General features: G+C 41.6%; 1 protein-coding gene across 2 annotated transcripts in view; it reads left to right on the forward strand.

Moving 5' to 3' along the window:
- LANCL2 (LanC like 2) overlaps nucleotides 1–20,694 on the forward strand; it is a 51,275-nt gene extending 30,581 nt beyond the window's left edge. The window contains exons 3-9 of one of the 2 annotated variants that reach the window (XM_040644521.1): nucleotides 3,505–3,712; nucleotides 4,552–4,699; nucleotides 6,005–6,151; nucleotides 9,305–9,487; nucleotides 16,243–16,419; nucleotides 16,666–16,738; nucleotides 20,364–20,694. In XM_040644521.1, coding sequence (XP_040500455.1) covers nucleotides 3,505–3,712; nucleotides 4,552–4,699; nucleotides 6,005–6,151; nucleotides 9,305–9,487; nucleotides 16,243–16,419; nucleotides 16,666–16,738; nucleotides 20,364–20,467 — 1,040 coding nt within the window. In that variant the 3' untranslated portion in view covers nucleotides 20,468–20,694. The remainder of the gene's footprint in view (nucleotides 1–3,504; nucleotides 3,713–4,551; nucleotides 4,700–6,004; nucleotides 6,152–9,304; nucleotides 9,488–16,242; nucleotides 16,420–16,665; nucleotides 16,739–20,363) is intronic. The other variant, XM_040644522.1, reaches the window with a different exon arrangement.
- Nucleotides 20,695–21,052: the final 358 nt, after the last annotated feature.

Consider the following 21,052-nt stretch of genomic DNA (forward strand, 5'->3'; position numbering starts at 1 on the left):
CCACAATGAGATACCACCGTACACCGATCAGAATGGCTGAAATGAACAACTCAGGAAACAACAGACATTGATAAGGATGCGGAGAAAGGGGAACCCTTTGGCACTGTTGGTGGGAATGCAAAGTGGCACAGCCACTCTGGAGAACAGACAGTATGGAGGTTCTTCAAAAAGTTAAAAATAGAGCTACCCTATGACCCAGCAATTGTACTACTAGTTATTTATCCAAAGGATACAAAAATACCAATTCGAAGGATTTGGTTTTTTTGTTTGTTCGTTTTAAAGATTTTATTTTATTTATTTGACAGAGACAGCCAGCGAGAGAGGGAACACAAGCAGGGGGAATGGGAGAGGAAAAAGCAGGCTCCCAGCGGAGGAGCCTGATGTGGGGCTCGATCCCAGAACACTGGGATCGTGCCCTGAGCTGAAGGCAGATGCTTAACGACTGTGCCACCCAGGAGCCCCAATTCAAAGGATTTGTTAATAGCAAATATAAACAAACCCTGATGTTTATAGCAGCATTATTAGTAATAGCCAAGCTATGGAAAGAGCCCAGATGTCCATCAACTGATGGATGAATGGATAAAGGTGTGGTGTATAATGTCCAGAAGGTTACCAGAGGGGAAGCAGGCGGGGGAAGGTGGATGAAACAGGTGATGGAGATTAAGGAGTGCACTTGTGATGAGCACTGAATGATGTATAGAATTGTTTAATCACCGTATTGTAACAAATTGAAACAAATATATGTAACATATTGAAACAAATATAATATCGTACCTTAACTATACTGGAATTAATAATAAAATTTAAAAAATAAAATAATTTAAAAAAAACAGGAAATCTCAGTGTCAGAGGTAGGAAAATAAGGAAATACATCCTATTATCTTATGAAGCAAGGATGATACTGGTACCAAAACTGACGTAAAGATTTACTAAAAAAAATACCACAGCTTGGTCTCACTTACTAATTATTAGTTTGGTAGTAATAATGCTATTTTGGCTTGTAGAAATAAGTTTATATATTTTAGATATACATACTGAAGTATTCAAGGGCAGAATGTTAGGATGACTTTTTAAGAAATATTTTGCCTATCATTTACTTTAAAATATTTAAGCATTGAGGTGCCTGGCTGGCTCGGTTGGAAGAGCATGAGACACTTGATCTCATGGTTGAGAGTTTGAGCCCCACGTTGGAGTGGAGATTACTTTAAAAAAAAAAAAAAAAAGACCTGGCTATAGCATTTAAAAAATAAATAGGGCACCTGGGTGGCTCAGTCAGTTAAGCATCCGACTCTTGATTTGGCTCAGGTCATGATCTCAGGGTTGTGAAATTGAGCCCTGCGTTGGGCCCTGTGCTGGACATGGAGCCTGCTTAAGATTCTTTCTCCCCCTCTGCCCTTCCCCCCTCTCTAAAATTAATTATTTAATTAATTAAAATATTTAAGCATTGAATACATATATAACTATAGGTTTTAAGGCTCATAGGCTGACCACATCATCATTCTATCTTTTAAGGATTTCTGAGTCAATCATGAAGTACTTATTTGTAAACCTTTTATAATGAATATGTTTGAAATTTGTAGGTACTTAACTTTTAGCTTGCTTTTTTTTTTTTTTGAAATTATTTTTTTATATTGGACTTCACTATAAAGTGTATTTTTATAAACAAGTTTTGCTTTATTTTTTTTTTAAGATTTTATTTATTTATTTGACAGAGATAGAGACAGCCAGTGAGAGAGGGAACACGATCGGGGAGTGGGAGAGGAAGAAGCAGGCTCATAGCGGAGGAGCCTGATGTGGGGCTCGATCCCATAACGCCGGGATCATGCCCTGAGCTGAAGGCAGACGCTTAACCGCTGTGCCACCCAGGCGCCCCTTAGCTTGCTTTCTATATGTTTATAATTTCAATTTCTCGAATACAAAAACAGCTTAAGTACAGGATCTCAAATAATTCATATGGAAGGATACTTTTTCAAGGCTTGCAAATATGGTACTTTTATTTTTTATTTTTATTTTTGTTTGTTTATTTATTTATTTATTTTGGTAATTTATTTATTTGAAGGAGAGAGAGAGCCAGCGAGAGAGGGAACAGAGGCAGGGGGAGTGGGAGAGGAAGAAGCAGGCTCCCAGTGGAGGAGCCTGATGTGGAGCTCGATCCTAGGATCACACCCTGAGCCGAAGGCAGACGCTTAACGACTGAGCCACCCAGGCGCCCCAAATGTACTTTTAGATCTATCTAACTTAACAACTTTTAAGAAATGGATAATGAGAAAAGGACTTTTCAAATATATGTAGAGAGAGAAATGTTAAGCATTTGAAAGGGAAGTAAGATACTCTGAAATGGAGAATTAAAGAAAAAAGAAACTACCTATTTAGAAGAAATTTTAAAAGCAAGATGCATAGCAGAATGTAGGTGGTGAGCTATGCTGTGTCGTAAACTACGGTAACAATGTGCGCCAGTTATACTCAAGAGAAGCAATTAAAACAAAAAGGAAAATGAAAAATAATAGAAGTGAGAGTAGGATATTAGACACAGAACATAATATTAGAGAATCCCAATTCAAACATGAGTAGATGTTCTGTTTGGCCTTTTCACCATCATAGCATTTCCTTCGATACTTTCTCTGTAATCTATTTTATTAAGCACATATGTATACATATTCTTTTTTTACTTAGCCATCATGGTGACTGAGTCCAGGAATAACAGCAGGCTTCTTTCAGAAGCTATATAGGTCATCCTCTGTAGATTTTCAGAAAAAGGCTCCTCTCTGGGTCACTTAAGTGTCTGGATTTGTTCTTTAAAATAGGAAGGTTGGGGGCTCCTGGGTGGCTCAGTCAGTTAAGCGTCCGACTCTTGGTTTCAGCTCAGGTCGTGGTCTCAGGGTCGTGGAGCTCCTCAGCTCGGAGTGTGCTCTCTTGCTAAGTAATAAATAAATAAAATACTTAAGACAGGGAGGGTGCAGAGCTGATGAACTCTCTCTCTCACCCTACGGCTGTTCCATAAACGGTGAGTCAACTCGGTGGTTTGTTGGTCATTTGGGTAGCTTGGTCACTAAAGAAAATGGAAAAATTGTGAGAAGTAGAAAGATTAGAAAGAAGGGGGTGTGAAATTTAGAAAGTAATGATTTAATTTGGGGTAAGATAGGAGGAAATGATTATATGAGAAGTAAAAAGGAAAAGATCCAAGTTAGCTTAAAATACAGAGGAGAAGGATAAAATCTTGAAATGAATGTACAGAAAATGGGAATGTGTGGGAAGTCGTATATTTTACTTTGTCTAGGAGCTACTGAATCACTGTAACAGAGCCAGTAGCAAGATAATGGATTTAAACTTGGTTTCAGCTTTTTCTACCCTGGATTATTTTTCCCTTCTTTCTGTTTTTAAAGATGTATCAGATGTAATTTGTTTGATGATAGGGTTTACGTAAGTTTTTCATGTGATCATAAAATAATAGGGTGAAAAAGAAAGGTAATAATGCTTTTCTTTGGGGCCGGGGGAATTCTCCAGGCATAGCCCTTTTGTACCTGCAGTTGTACCGGGTCACATGTGACCAGACCTACCTGCTCCGGTCCCTGGATTACATAAAGAGGACACTTCGGAACCTCAGTGGCCGCAGGGTCACTTTTCTCTGCGGAGATGCCGGACCCCTTGCGGTAGGAGCTGTGGTGTATCATAAACTCAAAAGTGATTGCGAGTCCCAGGAATGCATCACAAAGTGAGTTTTTAAAACTGGAAGTATTTTTTCTAAATTCTCTATTCAAGGTCTTACTGTAGAAAGACATTCAAAAAGGAAATTATTTTTTAATTCATCTACTGTTGCCAACAGGTCTTTCCAAGAAGTGAAGAGGTTTATATGTTAACCTTGAGCATAACGATAAGATCATATGCCTCCTTTCTATCCAAGCTTGTGTCTGCCTTAATTTTGGGAGAAATAAACATGTTCTTTCATGTTACTTTAATCTTTTTCCTAAATAATTTTTGGTTGTGTTCATTGCATGAAAATTAGTTTATATGCTTTAGATTCACTGTCATAACTGTTATTTTTAGGTTCAGTTGTTTTGGAACAGTTAGTATAAAACTTTCATTACACCGGTTGGTTTATATTCTTTTTGGAAGAGGCAGAGGTCATGGCCTGCTACCATCGTCTGGAGTGTCTGGCCCACGCTGGCAGTTGATGTTTGTTGAAAGAATGAGTCGAGCTAATTCCCAAGCTTTGACTACATTTTAGTACTATTTTCTTTTAAATTTTAAATCACTTTCTTCTAATTCTGATTTCAAAATTGAGTGTCATCTCTTACATGGTTTAGACTAGACACAAAGGTAGATACTTTGAACAGAAAGGTATGTTGTTATTAATGTGATATCTGAGAGGGAAATTAGCGCAGTGGAGAAGTTCTTGTTGTTTGGGTTTTGTTTGTTTGTATTTCTTAAAATGAGTTTTAAATTAAGTAAAATAAGTAACAGGTAATTTCTAAAGTGATAGGGTTACTAACCGTTTCGGGAAGAGGAATTTCAGACATCCTCTGGGAAAACAGAATCTTTCTTGTTGCAAAGACTTCTGCAGCTCCAGAGAAGCATCGTGTGCCGAGATTCAGACCTCCCCGATGAGCTGCTTTACGGACGGGCGGGTTACCTGTACGCCTTACTCTACCTGAACACGGAGATCGGCCCGGGCACTGTGTGCGAGTCAGCTATTAAAGAGGTACTGTGGGGTCGCCGACAGCTGTGGGCGTCCTGTCATCTCTACCGTCCCAACCTGTCAGCACACAGCCGCGTTAGTGGCTGCACTTTGCTTCTAGGTAGCAGTGATTTCTTAAGGCATCTCATAAAAGCAATAAATAGCTGCCTTTTTTTTCCTTTCTAGGAATGTTTTGTAAAAACTTATCCTCCTCTCAGGCCTATTAATTCACCTGTTTTTACTAGAACCAAACAACAGCAGCTTCAAAAAGATAGAATATTTATTTCTGTTTCATAAAGCTTCTGAACTGGTAGGCAGTCCCAGTGAATATGGCTAAGGATCTGGGATCTTGTGTTCTATCATACCTTGTGTTCTATCATATCATGCCCTTATCTGCATGCCCAGACTTAACTGAGCAGCCCTAGGCTCCAGACGGGGAGGATGTAGAGGATAAGCAGCTTCTTTTTTAAGGCCACACATGATTCAGAAGTCATCTACTTCACTTCTGCTCACATCTTACTTCCAGAACTTAGTCAAAGGACTGTGTCTGTCTGTAGCTGAGAGGTAGATGCCCGGCCAAAACATGGAGCACTGTTACCAAAGCGTGAAGGGGGAAAGGATACGGGGAAACAATTGTGTCTTTGCTACATGTCATTACAGAGACGATATTCGTTGATGTAATAAAATGTGCATATGCCGCAGCTGACCTCATTTCATGAACCTTTCATAAATAAGGCTAATTCCTCCAGCCTTTCCTGGAAGATGTACTGCCAGTCTTTTGGAGAAAACATGGCAGTTACAAGGCAACTAAGTAGTCTAGGATAGTTTTTACGGGAAGTTTTTCTAGACTCTAGTAAACTGTTCATACGAAGAATTTTTAATTTCGTGGTTTGATTTCCTAATTTCTTTTTCTATTCTGAGATTGTCTTCAGATTTCTCTCTGCCTGTATTTATTTATTTATTTATTTTAAAAAGATTTTTAAAATTTTATTTGACAGAGATAGAGACAGCCAGTGAGAGAGGAAACACAAGCAGGGGGAGTGGGAGAGGAAGAAGCAGGCTCATAGCAGAGGAGCCTGATGTGGGGCTCGATCCCATAACGCCGGGATCACGCCCTGAGCTGAAGGCAGACGTTTAACCGCTGTGCCACCCAGGCGCCCCTCTCTGCCTGTATTTATTAATTTATAAACTAAAGATAACGGTGGTGGCTACTGACGGCTTACAGATTTTTTAGATGAAGTCGTCTATATAGAGTTGTTAGTGTGAATTAGACGGAAACAGGACACATGTAAGGGTTTTAGACTTAACGCTGTCTCTTGGTCTCTGTAGGTCGTCAGTGCTATTATTGAGTCGGGCAAGGCTCTGTCGAGGGAGGAGAGGAAGGCGGAGCGCTGCCCGCTGCTGTACCAGTGGCACAGGAAGCAGTACGTCGGGGCGGCCCACGGCGTGGCCGGCATCTACTACATGTTGATGCAGGTAGACACGCGTACAGTCACTCTCGTGTAAAATACTTCATCAAATAGGAAATGGGGACGGAATTTTAGTGTAAGTCAAGCAGGCTGAAATAAAATAAGGATCCTGCCTGACTCATGGATTCTTAAGCTCTGCTTCGTGAACCCCAAGCGGTGAAGCGCTGAGAGCACGTTCTACAGGTGGTTTTTACTGGGTTAGGTGTCTGCTGCCCACACTTTCTTCTGTCCATGTCCTTCTGCTCATTGTAGTTGCTCTTCGAATAGAGGGGCACCTTCTGGGAGCGGAAAGGGCCTCCAGGATCAAGACTGAGGCAGAGACTTTTCATGTTCAGATACCCCCAACTTGCCTCTCAATCTTGTCTGACATCTAGTTGACTTGAGAAGTCACCATTCCGTCAGGCAGGCAGACACACACACCCCCCCCCCAAGTAGTGCTTCAGCCTGCTTCCAGCATCATGGCCTGTGGTTCCCTTCCCCACTCTAGACACAGCCTGTTTTTTTTTTTTTCAATTAAGCCTTTATCTCCCACACCCATACCAGAGTAGTTAATTAATGCTCAAAAATCACAAAGCTAGTAAGTCAAGGAACATGGGTTAGTATTTAGATTAAAACTTTTTAACTAAAAGCCCATATATTCCTTTTTAAAATTTTTACTTCAAATTCCTTTTTTTTTTTTTAAAGATTTTATTTATTTATTCGACAGAGAGAGAGACAGCGAGAGAGGGAACACAAGCAGGGAGAGTGGGAGAGGAAGAAGCAGGCTCCCAGAGGAGGAGCCTGATGCGGGGCTTGATCCCAGAACACCGGGATCACGCCTTGAGCCGAAGGCAGACGCTCAACGACTGCGCCACTCAGGCGCCCCCAAATTCCTTTTTTAAACCTACTCTACCACTAAAGGAAATTCATATCTAAATGGGACTAAAACCCCCTTTTCTGGAAATGAGTTGTCTTTGTTTATTGTTGTAGAAGTAAAATGTACATATCCCAATTTGTGAATTTTCTTTATAGTGCAGACACATGTTTTCAAAGTAACTAGAATTTCATATCTCATTTAAAAATAGCACTATTATTCTGGAAAATTGGTAGTTTGTGTATATTTTCTATTTCCCCAAGAGAAAGTTTTAACACTAGCTTTTGAAGCTTTCTTTTTAAGTGATAGCCTTTGGGGAACAGAACCATATGAAAACCACACCACTAAGACATAACCTTAAAGTTTACATGTAGGTGTTGAGGTTAATTTTGCTAGATATTAGGGGTTTCCTTGAGAGAAACCCAAGTCACAAAGTTGTCCCCTTTTCTCTGCTTTTAAAGTGAAGAGCGTGGAAATATTATTTGGTCAGGATTCTGCATAGAAATCGGTATCCGTTTTCTTGTAGCCGTCGCTAGGCAGCGGTATGCCAGAGCCGGCTCGCACCTGTCTTCCCGCTGTGTCTGCAAAGCGCAGCCGGGGGGCCGCTCCGGGGTAGCAGGTGCTGCTGTGCAGCTCCGCGTGGAAGGCGGTCAGAAGAGTGTGCACAAACCCTTTCAAAATGTCACTTAAACTTCACTTTCAGGATGGCACAATAAAGACATTTCTCCTCTTGAAAATTATCTCAGAACAGCAAGGAAAACAAACAAAAAAACCAGAAACCCACCTTCCTTGATGAGGCTAGCAGACATCTGGAGCCCCAGACGACAAATACGTAGACTGAGAATAGAGGAAAGAATGGCACGTGACCAGACAGGACAGGGGAAGATCACACGTGGGTGTCTGAAGAAGGTGCCAGCAGGAAGCAAGCCGTTATGCACGGCAGCCCCCGAGCCCTCAGGAACTTAGTGCCAGGGGAGGAGGGGGAGCCGGACACGTGTGCACATGGGGCGTGATGTGTGGGCAGCAGGAGGGCTTCTCTGAACATCTCTATACAGAGCGCCTGGATCTCTGTCTGGGAGATCTTCCTCCCCTAACTCCTGTTGGAGACAGAACGGTGGGGTCTGGAGCAGCTGAACCAGCTCTTTCAACTCCAGAAAGCCAGGTGTAGAGGATAGTTGAAGAGAAGCGTAGAACCACACACAGGGCTGGCCTGAGTGTCCACAGGGTACTGGGCGAGCCCTCCCTGCCCCCGTGGACAGCGGGGCCACCACCTCTCTCACCCTTTGGCTTCACTGCTTCCACTTCAGGACGGGGGAGTGAAGAGGGGCTTTTTTTGTTGTTGGAGAAACAGCTCAGATAAAAGATTGCCAGATGTGGGTATTTCAAAGTCCCCATTACAAATGTTAGCTAGCTATCTGTGATGGTTAATATTATATATTAGTTTGGCTGGGCCACAGTGCCCAGGTATGTGGTCACACGTTTTTCTGGGTGTTTATGTGAGGACATTTTGGGTGGGATTTATGCTGGTGTTAGAAGGTGTGAGAAGACACTTTGAGACCAGAAGACAAAGCAGGCCACTCCGCAGAGTTTACGCAGTTTTATTCACGGTGACTTACTGACGGGGCGATCGGGCAGAAGATGACTACGGCTGCTGCACAGTTATTCTCTGCAGAGTCCAGACCTTAGTCCATAGATTTTGTAGAGCGAGGGGACATGCAGAAGGGCATTGTAGTGAGATCAGAGGGCTTGCAGGCACCTAACTGCCAGCTACCCTTTAATGAGGTCTTGTGGCCCGACCTGTGCATCTGGAAGGGGCAAGACTGTGTTATCTCTGACGGATTCAAGAGAGGCCAAAACCAGCCTCCCGCAATTCCTGCCTGGGCCGGCATGTCTGAGGTATGTATATAGATCTCCAAGGGGCCTGGAACACATGGCCCCAAGAGAGGTCACTGAGCAGACATGAGCAAGCTGGAGTCAGTATTGTCAGCTCTCCTACAAATGCTTGGACTTGTAATAAAGCACTTCCCCTCCAACATGGGGGTGGGCCTCATTCAGTCAGTTAAAGGCCTGCCCTGAGCAAGAGGGAATTCTCCAGCAGATGGCCTTCAGACTTCATCTTCAACACCAAAACAAGTTGAAATTAAAAAAGGTCTGCCCAAGTCTGAAATAACCAGATGGTGATTTAATTTGAATATTATATGCTTCTCAGTATTCCACGTATTTGATGCTTTGTTGTATTAGTTACAGTACAAAGGCTTAAAAAAATCTTAAAAATAAATGAAATGTGTTGTTTTTATTTGTTTAAAGCCAGCAGCAAAAGTGGACCAAGAAACCTTGACAGAAATGGTGAAACCTAGTGTTGATTATGTGCGCCACAAAAGATTCCGATCTGGGAATTACCCGTCGTCATTAAGCAACGAAACAGACCGCTTGGTCCACTGGTGTCATGGCGCCCCGGGTGTCGTCCACATGCTTGTGCAAGCTTACAAGGTCAGCACTTCGTTGTTCATAAGCATGCAATGTTTGGAAATCCACTCTTCTCCACCAGGTTTTCAGTTTGATTTTGGCCAGCACATTTGATTGCAAACTAAAAACCTTTTAGAATAATGTTTTTACAAAATAAAGTCTCCCTGTTTCACTTTATCACCCTGTAGTTGGAGCTGTACGTGTATGTGTGTGTGTTTTAGCAGGGATTATGTTCGTGTGTAAAAGAAAACCTGGGTGACAGCTTAGTAATGATTTTTATTCTGCCTGTGAATATCAGATAAGGCAGTAGGCACATAATATTATAACCAAATGCTCTTTGTTTGCGTTCACATCATTTTATTTTCTTGCTTGAATAAGCCTTTATTGCTGGATGGTGATGCTTATTTGGGGCCTTTTAAATTCGAGTTTAAAATTGTTATAAAATTATTCATATGGGAGAATTGTGATAGTCAAAGCTTTACACATAATGGGGTATTATAGAAAAACAGACAGTACCTTTACTGATTAATTCTGGTAGTCTCAAGATAATATTTGGGCACAGTATTAAGAATTCATTTGATTTCTCTCCTGGACTAAGAATTAACCTTGTAAGTTGTAAGCAAACAATGCTTCCTTTTTTTTTTTAGTTGTTTTTAAATGTGTTTTCTTAATATTTTATTACATAGAAGTTGAAATTACAAATAGCTTACCACATTCTGTAACATTTTTTTAACATTTCTTGGAAAATAATTCACATTTAAAGAAAAAATGTTTTCAAGCAAGTTTTTTAGATGACTATACATTTTATTTTATTTTTTAAGTTTCTTATCTGAGGGCACCTGTGTGGCTCAGTCAGTTAAGTGTCTGCCTTCAGCTCAGGTCATGATCTCAGGGTCCTGCGATCAAGTCCTGCATGGGGCTCTCTGCTCAGCAGGGAGTCTGCTTCTCCCTCTGCTTCTGCCCCACCCCCTCAGTCTCTCTCTCTCTCTCTCTCAAATAAATAAATAAAATCTTTAAAAAATGTTTATTTCAGTGTAATTGGTGCACAAGGTCGTATTAGTTTCAAGTGCACAACCCAGTGATGCCAGTTCACACACAATGCAGGGCTCACCACAGGTGTGGCCGCCGTCTGTCACCGTGCAATGAGTTACAGGATCGTTGACATATTCGTTCCACAGCTGGAAGCCTGTGTCCCCCCTCCCTGCACCCATTTTGCCCATCCCCCCACAGCCATTGGTTTGTTCTCTGTATTTACAGGTATGAGTCCACTTTTTGTTTCTTCATTTTTCTTTTTTAGATTCCTTATATGAGTGAAATCTTATGGTATTTGCCTTTCTCTGTCTGACTTATTTCACTTAGCATAATACGCTCTTGGTCCATCCATGTTGTACCAAATGGCAAGATCTCATCTTTTTCTGTGGCTGAGTGATACATACATACAAACACACACACACCGCATCTTATCCGTTTGTCTGTCAGTGCACGTTCAGGTTGCTTCCATATCTGGGCTATTATAAATAATGCTGAAGTAAGCAGAGAGGTGCATATATCTTTTTGAATTAGTGTTTTTGTTTGCTTTGGGTAAATACCCAGTAGTAGGATTAATGGACCATATGATAGTTCTAGTTTTAAATTTTTGAGGACCCTCCATACTGTTTTCCACAGTGGCTGCACCAATAGTGTACAAGCGTTTCTTTTTCTCCACATCCTCTCCAACACTTGCGATTTCTTGTCTTTTTTATTTTAGCCATTCCGACACGTGTGAGATGATGTCTCATTATGGTTTTGATTTGTACTTCCTTGCTGATTAGTGATGTTGAATATCTTTTCATTGTCTGTAGATCTTCTTTGCAAGAATGTCTGTTCATTTTTAATTGGGTTGTAAACCATGCTTCTTTTGTAACTGTATCTTTTTAATGCATCTTTATTTGTAATTCTTGATGTCGGAGGTTATTGTTCATATATCAAAGTATGTAACAGTAACCACAATGATTGATTAGTGTTTTGGCAAAGTGTCTTAGTTTTGTAGAAATAGATAGAATTAATGAAGCAGAATTCATATTTCTACGTAGAAATAACAAAAGAACTAGTCTCCAAATTGATTTTATTTTCCCTTTGTGACTAACCATAATAATTTAGAAAAATTATGGGGAATCTCTCATGATATTGATGAATTTTTCAGAAGTTTTTAATCCTCCTACAACATTAACACCTAAAATATTCAAATATAAAGGTCAGGTATGAACATTTAAGAAAATAACTCAGAAAGTTATGATAAAAAAGGGCAGTGAGGGGCGCCTGGGTGGCACAGCGGTTAGGCGTCTGCCTTCGGCTCAGGGCGTGATCCCGGCGTTATGGGATCGAGCCCCACATCAGGCTCCTCCGCTATGAGCCTGCTTCTTCCTCTCCCACTCCCCCTGCTTGTGTTCCCTCTCTCGATGGCTGTCTCTATCTCTGTCAAATAAATAAATAAAATCTTTAAAAAAAAAAAAAAGGGCAGTGAAATATACTCTGGAAATCAGAAGAACCTAATGATTCATCTTCTTAACAATACCTCAATCTTTAAGTTAAAATAAAGTACTGTTCAAATCGCTGCCTCCCTTTTTTAGAGCTTTAGAGCGATTGTTGTAACTTCAGTGACATAGAGATAAATCTACAATATTATAATTATCCAACCATAATGCGTATATTGTTGACAAACAAGGACCCTTTGATATTCAGAACAGATGTATGACTTTGATAAAAAGTGAAAGCTTTTGTTTGTCAGGCTCCTTTTTCTCTTTCACGTTAAAGAGGATAAACAGTACAGGTGGGCATTCCTGGTGGCTGGGGTCTCCCCGACCCCCGAGCCGCTGGTAAGGAGGTAGTCAGGAGCCAGGACTTCCAGCGGGGCCATCATCCTAAGGAGGTCCGTTTCTCCTGGCCCTGTTGCCTGTGACTGCCGTCTGTTCCTACCACTGCTGGTCTGCTGGTCGCACGGGGAGCAAACATCACAGAGCTCTGCTGTTGGCGATGCCACAGATGTCTCAGACCAGCTGCCGCCTGGCCGGCTCTGGCTCAGAGTATCATGTGAATGTCTGTCCCTGCCTTGCTTATTCCGAAACAGAAAGTCTCTCTTCTAGAAAGCATAGAGCGAAGGCATTCAGATCCCATATTTAGTCACTGAAACTTAATTTTGTTCATTTACGTCAAGATTCTCAAACATGAGGAAGGCGAGGAATATCAGAATCTTTGGGGGCAGAAGGCATCAATGGTAATTTGAAAAGGCACATATAATATAGTTTTACAAAATACAATGGTAATTTGAAAAGGCACATATAATATAGTTTTACAATTGAGTGTAAGTGAAGTGTGAGATCTGTGTTTGGCCAAGGCAGAGGGTGGTGTGGGCAGAGACCCGTGGGCGGTGGGGTGGAAATGCAAAGCTAGAGAAACACAGCTCGAGGCTCTGTTTTCTCTCAAGTTATTGTTAACTCAAATTAAGAGCATTTGCATTCACTGAAGCTATCTCAGAATTAGGAAGTACTTACATTTTATATAAGTTTTCAACATTTTCTCTTGCTGGCATGTGAACGCAGTTCTTCAAGAATGCTTATGAAGGCATAAGGTTTTCAAGTATTTGAAAAAGTGTTAATACCCGTCACAAAACTAGTTTCACTTAATTTGTTCCCCTCCTAGAGATGCTCATCGCGTGTCCTTGGGTGCTCTCTGCTTGTGTGAACATCTGTTGTTACCGTAAAAGTTCATAGTGTTCTGCATGATCCTTGAGAAATGGCAGCGTTTTAATGACATTCTGTGCTATATTAGGAATTATATTAGTTGCAAATGATTTTCTAGCGAATCACACTTGTGGACCCTATAGCTGGAAGCTATTTAGCTGAGCTGTTCTTGATTATCTGACAGTAAATCACTGGCGATGGTAACAAATTCTGTCTTCTAACTACACGTACGGGCCCTTCGGCCTTAGCAGTTCGTGTGGATTCAGCCGCTGTAAACAAATCCTCACACTGGTCAAATGGAAATTGTATTTGGAACGGTATTTACGCATATAGTGCCCAGGAAAACCATATACGTCACACCAAGGTGATAGCGATATAATCTTTTGACTCCATAACGTATGCAACCACCATGCCTTGCCCACTCCTGTACCTGCCTGCCTATGCTGGAAACCCCCAAATTGAGCTGTATTAGGAATGCTCTCTGATGGTCAATTGTTGACCATACATCAGAAAATGTTTTCATAGAAACTGTGTTCCCCAAGCTCCCTTGTAAGTCGATTATTTGAAACATGGAGTATCTTAGGGGTGCATATCAGAATCAGCTGGAGAGAGTCTTTCAAATTATACTTTCTTTCCTTCTTCCTCAAGATTGTGATCCCTTCTTCAGTTTAAGCATCGCTTATATAAACCTACGACATTGTATCAGTTTGTTTTCCAGTTGTGTCTAGTTTTTTACTCTTAGGAATAAGCTGCTGTGAACATTCTTGTACGGGTCTGTGTAGACATGGGTTTTCATTTCTTTTGGGCCAATACCTCAATTGCTGGATCGTGAGCATCTGTAAGAAACTGCCAGACCTTTTCACAAAGTAACAGCTGTTGTACCTTTTACTTTCCGTCGATGACGTAAGAGGGTTCCCATCTTTGGCAACACTTGGTATTGAAAGGCTTTTTAATTATATTCTGGCGAATATTATATTGTCGTTTTTAATGGATAGCAATTTTGCTTGTGTTCCTGGCTCATTGTTGAACGTCTGTTCATTCCTTTTACCCACGTTGTTTTATTCTTTCTTTTATCGTCTTATTATTGAGTTGTAAGGATTCTTCATATGTTCTGGTTACAAGTCTTTGTCAGATACATGTTTTGGAAATAATTTTGTAATTGGCCTGATCATAATCTTTATGGTATCTTTTGATGAATAGAGTTTTTAATTCTGATAAAGTCTATGTTTTATCAAGTTTTGATGCTAATTTATTTCTGTATCTTGTCTAAGAGATTGTTAACCTAAAAAATAAAACCACTAGTTATTTAACCAGCAAAATGGGCTTATTCAAGAATAGCAGAGAATTACATTTTGGGATAGACAAGCTATGAGAAAACCATAGGCAAGTCCAACAAACAAAGGATATGAACGTTCTTTTATGGAGAAGGAGGAGGAAGAGGGGAGAGGTGGTTTTGCATGGAAGTCCAGTGGGGAGAAGCAGTTCAGGGTCATGACAGTTTCTCGTTGGCTGAGTTGCAGGGGTAGTTGATTTCTTGTAGGAGATGCAGTGAACTCTTTTCCCTGTTGGGGTCTGTAATTGATGATTCTTTCCTGTTTCCTGCTTCCTCTTCCGTTGGGGTCTGTAATTGACAAGTCTTTCTGGAATTGAGTCGAGTGGCAGGCTTTCCCTTCTAACCTCCCAACTCCACTTTAGTGAGATTTCCCTTTATTAATTGTCACTACATTTTACTTTTCCGCAGGTTATACAGATAATTAGATTTAGAGCCATGAGCTATCTCTCAGTGAGTTTTACATATTACACGCATAGTCTGTATATTAGGTTTGTATATGTGACAGAAGAAGAGAGATTCTTTTATTTAAGCATCAGGATAGCTGATTGTTCCTCCATCGTTTATTGAAAAGACTTTTATTTTCCCCATTTGATTGATTTGGTGTCATTAATACCCCTAACAAGCCACTGAGATGAAGAACTAGTGTCCTTTTATAGTTGAGAAAACGGAGACATAAGGGGTTGAGCAACTCGTCCAAGGCCGGGACACACAGTTAAAAGGGGACAGAGCTGAGATTCAAACTCAGGCAGTCTGACCCTGGAGCTCACATCTCACTTGTTTTCATGAGTTAGAGTCTTGCTTCTGACCCTGCTGAATAGAATCTACATCAGGAATAGTGAGTAAGATGCAAATGTCTCTCTTTCCCCTTCTACCCTCTGCACACACTGATTCACATGGTTCATCTCTTTTTCTTGACTAATCAGTCACAGGTGGAAGAATCCTGTTTGCTCCCCCAAGGAGATCATCTCTGATGACCTTTTACCTCTGATTCATTGTCCAAAATGCCTTTACACTGGCCTGGAATGAGCTGAGCAGGTGGGGATTACTGGCAGCAGATTCTGAGGGAAGGACTAGAGAAACAAAATGAAATGTGAGGAGAAGGAGAAGGGAATCTGAGGAGGTACGCTTCCTCCTGCCGGGCATTTGTCTTGGCTGAGCTCATTTGTCTCTTTCCATATAAAGCCCTCCGTGGAGACCATGCCAGTAAGTTCTGCAGCCCAGGCAGATCTGCTCCAGGAACCGCAGGAAGTGTCCTGCTGGTTTCCCTGCGGTGGATTATGACAGGTCTCACCAGCCCCTGTAGGGCCAGGCCGTCAGGGTCTTACCGATAATGTGGCTGACCCAGTGCGTGTTCTTGACCCAGCTGCCAGGATGTTGTGGAGTCATCAGTCCCTCAGTTGATTTCACCAGGAGTGTAATTAGCACTGTGGGGTGTTTTGCTCTAGGAATTACAGAATGGTGGTTTGTCTCTGCTAGCTTTTGTTTTTATTATTTAACTTAATTTTAGAACTGCTTTTGCAAAACCGTGAGCTGGGAGGACAAGGGGAAGAGGTGGGTCAATTAAGCTCGTGAGGTGTGGTACTGTGCTGTTGCTGGTGGTGTTCGTCTTACCCCCAGAGCCGATCCAGGTTTCCTAATGTGTCGTTTACTAACCAGAAAGGGAAACTGTTTTGCTGACTCATCATTGAAAACATCTTTTTAACACTGCTTTGCTTCTCATTGCCCAGGTCTTTAAGGAGGAGAAATACTTGAAAGATGCCATGGAGTGTAGTGATGTCATTTGGCAGCGAGGTTTGCTTCGGAAGGGCTATGGGATCTGCCACGGGACAGCCGGGAATGGCTACGCGTTCCTGTCCCTGTACCATCTCACGCAGGATAAAAAGTATCTCTACCGAGCTTGCAAAGTAAGGAGGCTTTATCCAACCAACTTTTCAATACTCCAGAGCGTGCACAAAATCCAAAAATACTGCTCCTTTCCTTCTCTTAACCTGTGTCTCTTTCTCCTGGCGAAGATATACCCCTGCCCCTCTGTGCCATGTTGGTCCTTCTCTATTGCTCCTTCCTTGCGTTCTTGGTGAATTCATTGCAGTGTCTTATTTGCTGCCTTTTCACCAAGTGAAATCTCTGCTCTTACACATGTTTCCTCTTAGTTTGCAGAGTGGTGTCTCGAGTACGGAGCACACGGGTGCCGCATTCCTGACAGACCCTACTCTCTCTTTGAAGGTAAGAGTGAGCAGAAGACGCTAGGTTTAAACATCTGGTGAGTGGATTTGGTCCTTCTGTGTCTCTCTGCCCTGGCTCCATTGCGTTTACTCTTACTTGGGTAATAACTCCACGACTGTAAAATAACTGTGAACAAAGTAGTTTATTGCTGAAAATTAAATTGAGTCTCTCTGCCTTACCTATTTCTTGCACCCGTGAGTGTCCTTCAAATATTTCTAAATCTTTTTTGAAGAATATAGGCAGACAACATAGAGTGTTTGCTACCCAGTGATAGAAGAAATAATGTTTACTCCTCTGCATTTTGTCTGTGATATTGTCTATATAATATTGATCTACTCACAGGAAACTTGTTTAGTTATTTAAATATGTTTAATTATTTCAGATATGTAAAGAAGTATGAATAATTGATATTAGTAATTCAAAAGTATTGGTAGTTAGGAAAATAAGTAGTTGGAAAAAATAAAAGCACACTGAAGAAAGTTCTGAAAAACGAGCAAAGACAGGAAAAGAGCAAACACAGTAAGTCTGCTGCAAAGCACAATATATAGAATATAGTTCAGGAAAACAAAATAGAAAACCTGCAAAGGGGACTCATACATATTCTGCATTTATATTATGTGTGTGTGTGAATTAGATGATTTGTAACATAAGCCACAGAAATCAAAGAGCAGACGTTGAATGGTACTAGGATAAGTCGATGATAACTTTTAATTACTTCAGAGCTACATCTTCCACTAATTCCAAAGTGAACTTCAGAAGGAATAAATGATTGAATATTTTCTTAAAAATCAAACAATAGACGGGTGTTGAATTTTGTCAGATGCTTTTTCTGCATCAGTTGATATGATCATGTGATTTTTTTCTTCTTTATTAACATTGTGGGTTACATTGGTTGATTTGCAAGTATTAAGCCAGCCCTGCATCCCTGGGATAAACCTCACTTGGTCTTCCTATATATTGCTGAATTGTATTTGCTAGTATTTTGTTGAGGATTTTTGCATCTGTATTCATGAGGGATTTGGCCTAGAGTTTTCCTTTTTTGTACTGTCTTTGTCTGCTTTTGGTATCAGAGTAGTACCGACCTAATAAACGGTATTGAGAAGTATCTTTTGCTATTCTGTTTTCTGGAACAGATAATGTGTTAATTGGTGGAAGAATTGGTGTTGATTCTAACTTAAATGTTTGGTAGAATTCTCCAGTGAAACCTTGGAGTAGAAGTTGGGGGCGGGGGGCAGGTAGTTTTAAAACAGTAAGTTCAATTTGTTTAGTACTTTATAGGGCTGTTCAAGTTATCAGTTTCATATATGGTCAGTGTCAGTAGTTCGTATTTTTGAGACATCGTGCTGTCCCGCGTACGTTGTCAGGTTGACGTGTGTAGAGCTGTGCTGGCTGTCCTTTATTTCCCTTCGATGTGTGAATTGTCTGTAGTGATAGGCCCTGTTCTGTTTCTGCTCTTGGTCATATTTTTTTAATCCTATATTAGAAATATAAGCAGAAAGTAGAGCACTTGCTATTCTCTTTCACAGAATAATAGCCTTTTAATATTCAAAGCAATCATAATGAACAAAATAATTCTCAGAAAAATATTTCAGTCTTCTGCATCATACAAATGCAGTGTATTTGCATCAGATGTAACAGTTAATACCTGAACTCTCGGTGGAGTTCATTCAGGTTTATTAATGGCAGCTCCAAAGCCCGAGCAGGTCAGAGTCTTTGAAGGTACACCCTCCTAAAGGCTGGGAAGTTAGGTTCATGCGTTCCCTGTGCCTCCCAAGTGCCTGGCAGTGGGCTCTGAGTAGATTCTTGTTGGGTGGGGTGGGGAGTAGTAATGGTGCCTTTGTGGCGGCGACTGGGCTGAAAGGGTCGCTGACACCCGTAGCCCCTTCCGGAGCTTTCCCTGCCCAAGTGCTCTGTCCAGGTGAGTCTGCTGCTCCATCCCCAGCAAAACAGGAAAACAAAGGTCATTTCAGCATGGACCACTGTAGGGCCTCAGGGGCCATCATCCTCTTCTAGTAGGTTCTAATAAGCCAGTGTTTTTAGATTTCTTAAGCTACTGGAACCCTTTCTTCCAACAAAAACTTATATAGGGTTAGTCTGAGAACAACCAAAATGTAGGAAAACAGCTAACGACACACACAAAATATGAATAAATTGCAAAATCATTGAGGGAAGGAGCCACACAGGACAGGCTGTATACTGTGGGATTGCATCCAAAGGACATTCTGAAACACGGCAGACTAAGACGTGCTGGGGGTGGCAGCAGGGGTCGGCCACGCAGGAGCTTCCTGGGGGAGGTGAGGTATTCCCGGTGTCTTGATAGGAGTTTGGTTTACACAAGTGTATGCATTTGTCAGAGCTCGGAGGAGTCCACTGAGGACTTGTGTGCTTCATTGCATGTAAATTTTACATCACAAGAAAAGCTATAAATGAAAATCCAGTGAGGGAAGAACTGTTCTGATTGAAGAGGGAGATAAGGGGCCTAGAGGCTGGAGCCAGCCGGCCAGCACGCTTCCCTGCCCACCCTCCTGTAGGTCAGTTTAAAGCCCGATCTTGGTGCAAACTACAGTGATTTGCAGTGGGGATTTTGAGGAAAACAAAGTTCATTTTATTTTTTTTTAAAGATGTTATTTATTTATTTGAGAGAGAGAGAGAGCATGAGTGGGGGAGGGACAGAGAGAAGCAGACTCTCCCCTGAGCACAGAGCTCGACACGGGGCTCGATCCCAGGACCCCAAGATATGACCTGAGCTAAGTCAGATGCTTTACTAACTGAGCCACCTGGGCTTCCCAAAAACAAAGTTTGTTTTAAAGTAGCATTCGTGTGTGTGTGTGTGTGTGTGTGTGTGTGTGTGTGAGAGAGAGAGAGAGAGAGAGAGAGAATAATGGAATACTTATTCAACCATAACAAAGAATGACATCTTGCCATTTGCAACAAGGTGGATGGAACTAGAGTATATTATGCTAAGTGAACTAAGTCAGAGAAAGACACCATATGATTTCACTCATATGGTAGAAAGAAAACAAGGAAAAAAGAAAGACAAATGAGGAAAACCAGACTCTTACCTGCAGAGAACAAACTGCAGGTTTCTCCCAAGGGGGGGGGGAGACAGGTGTTGGAGGTGAGGAGTTCAGGTGAGGCGCACTGAGTAATGCACAGAAGTGTTGAATCACCTATGGCTGATACAGTATGCTAATTGTACTGGAATTAAAATTTAAAAAGTTTTAAAAATTAAAGGGGCCTCTTAAACTTAGAAGATACAAAATCCACCTTTTGTTTGGACTAAGAACACAGCTGTGAGAGAGGAAGTTTTATCGTTGAAATAGCACAAGAGCCGCACCGTAACTTTTCAGGTCGCCATTCTGTGAGATCATCTTAAAGTTTCAAGATACAACATTAAAGCCCAGACCCCGATTTTTTAAAAATATAAGACAGGGAAGAAAACTGATATTGTTATCTGCTGGGAGCTAATATAAGGATTTCTTTGGTTTTTTGTTTTCGTTTTTTTATGCAGTCGTTTGTAAAGTCCTCAGCCCCTTCTCCACCCCCATAACCCCTGGTAAAGGAGACGATGACAGGCCACTTTGTTCCGGACACTCCCCTAACGGGTCCGCATTGTGCATTGCAGGCATGGCGGGCGCGATCCACTTTCTCTCCGACATCCTGGCACCAGAGACGTCACGGTTTCCAGCATTTGAACTTGCTCCTGCGCAGAGGGACAAAAAGATGTAGAGAGACTACTAAGACACCCGTTTGGACCAAAAGTCAGATTGCTTGGTGCCTGACACAGAAGCAACTGCGAATTCTGAAGAAGGCAAAAAAGAGAGAAGCAGACACCTCCACGGGTCCCCTTTGTTGCAAAGACCCTCAAGTTAGAGCATGAATGACAGAAACCATCCCGTCAGCGTTTTGTAACAGTGTTCCCCTCCCTGGTGTAAAATACGAATTCTTCACGTCCAGCCTTCTGTACATTTGCATGTTTCTTGGTGTTTGTTGTCTGTAGGTGTAAGTTGTTCCCAACAGAAAGCCCTTCTCTTTCCGTGAGCCCGGAGCCGACCACACATGAGAGTAGGGCGGCAGCCACTTCTCTGTATATATTTCAGGTGAGGTGTCCTCTGTATTGACAAACAGGGAATAGGCGGTGTCTCTCTTAGATATCGGAAAGCTTATCTAAGGTGATATCCTAGCGATACTTTGTCAGCACTGTCTGTGAGTACCTTTCAAACAAGCAGGAGGGAAAGACCATTCCAAAAACTGAAGAGAAACAGGACAGATAAGAGTGGGGTTTTGCTGGAATGGTTGGGGGTGGGGGTTGAG

This window comes from Ursus maritimus, unplaced genomic scaffold (genome assembly GCF_017311325.1).
Source record: "Ursus maritimus isolate PB19 unplaced genomic scaffold, ASM1731132v1 scaffold_3, whole genome shotgun sequence".
In the NCBI taxonomy this organism is placed as follows: domain Eukaryota; kingdom Metazoa; phylum Chordata; class Mammalia; order Carnivora; family Ursidae; genus Ursus; species Ursus maritimus.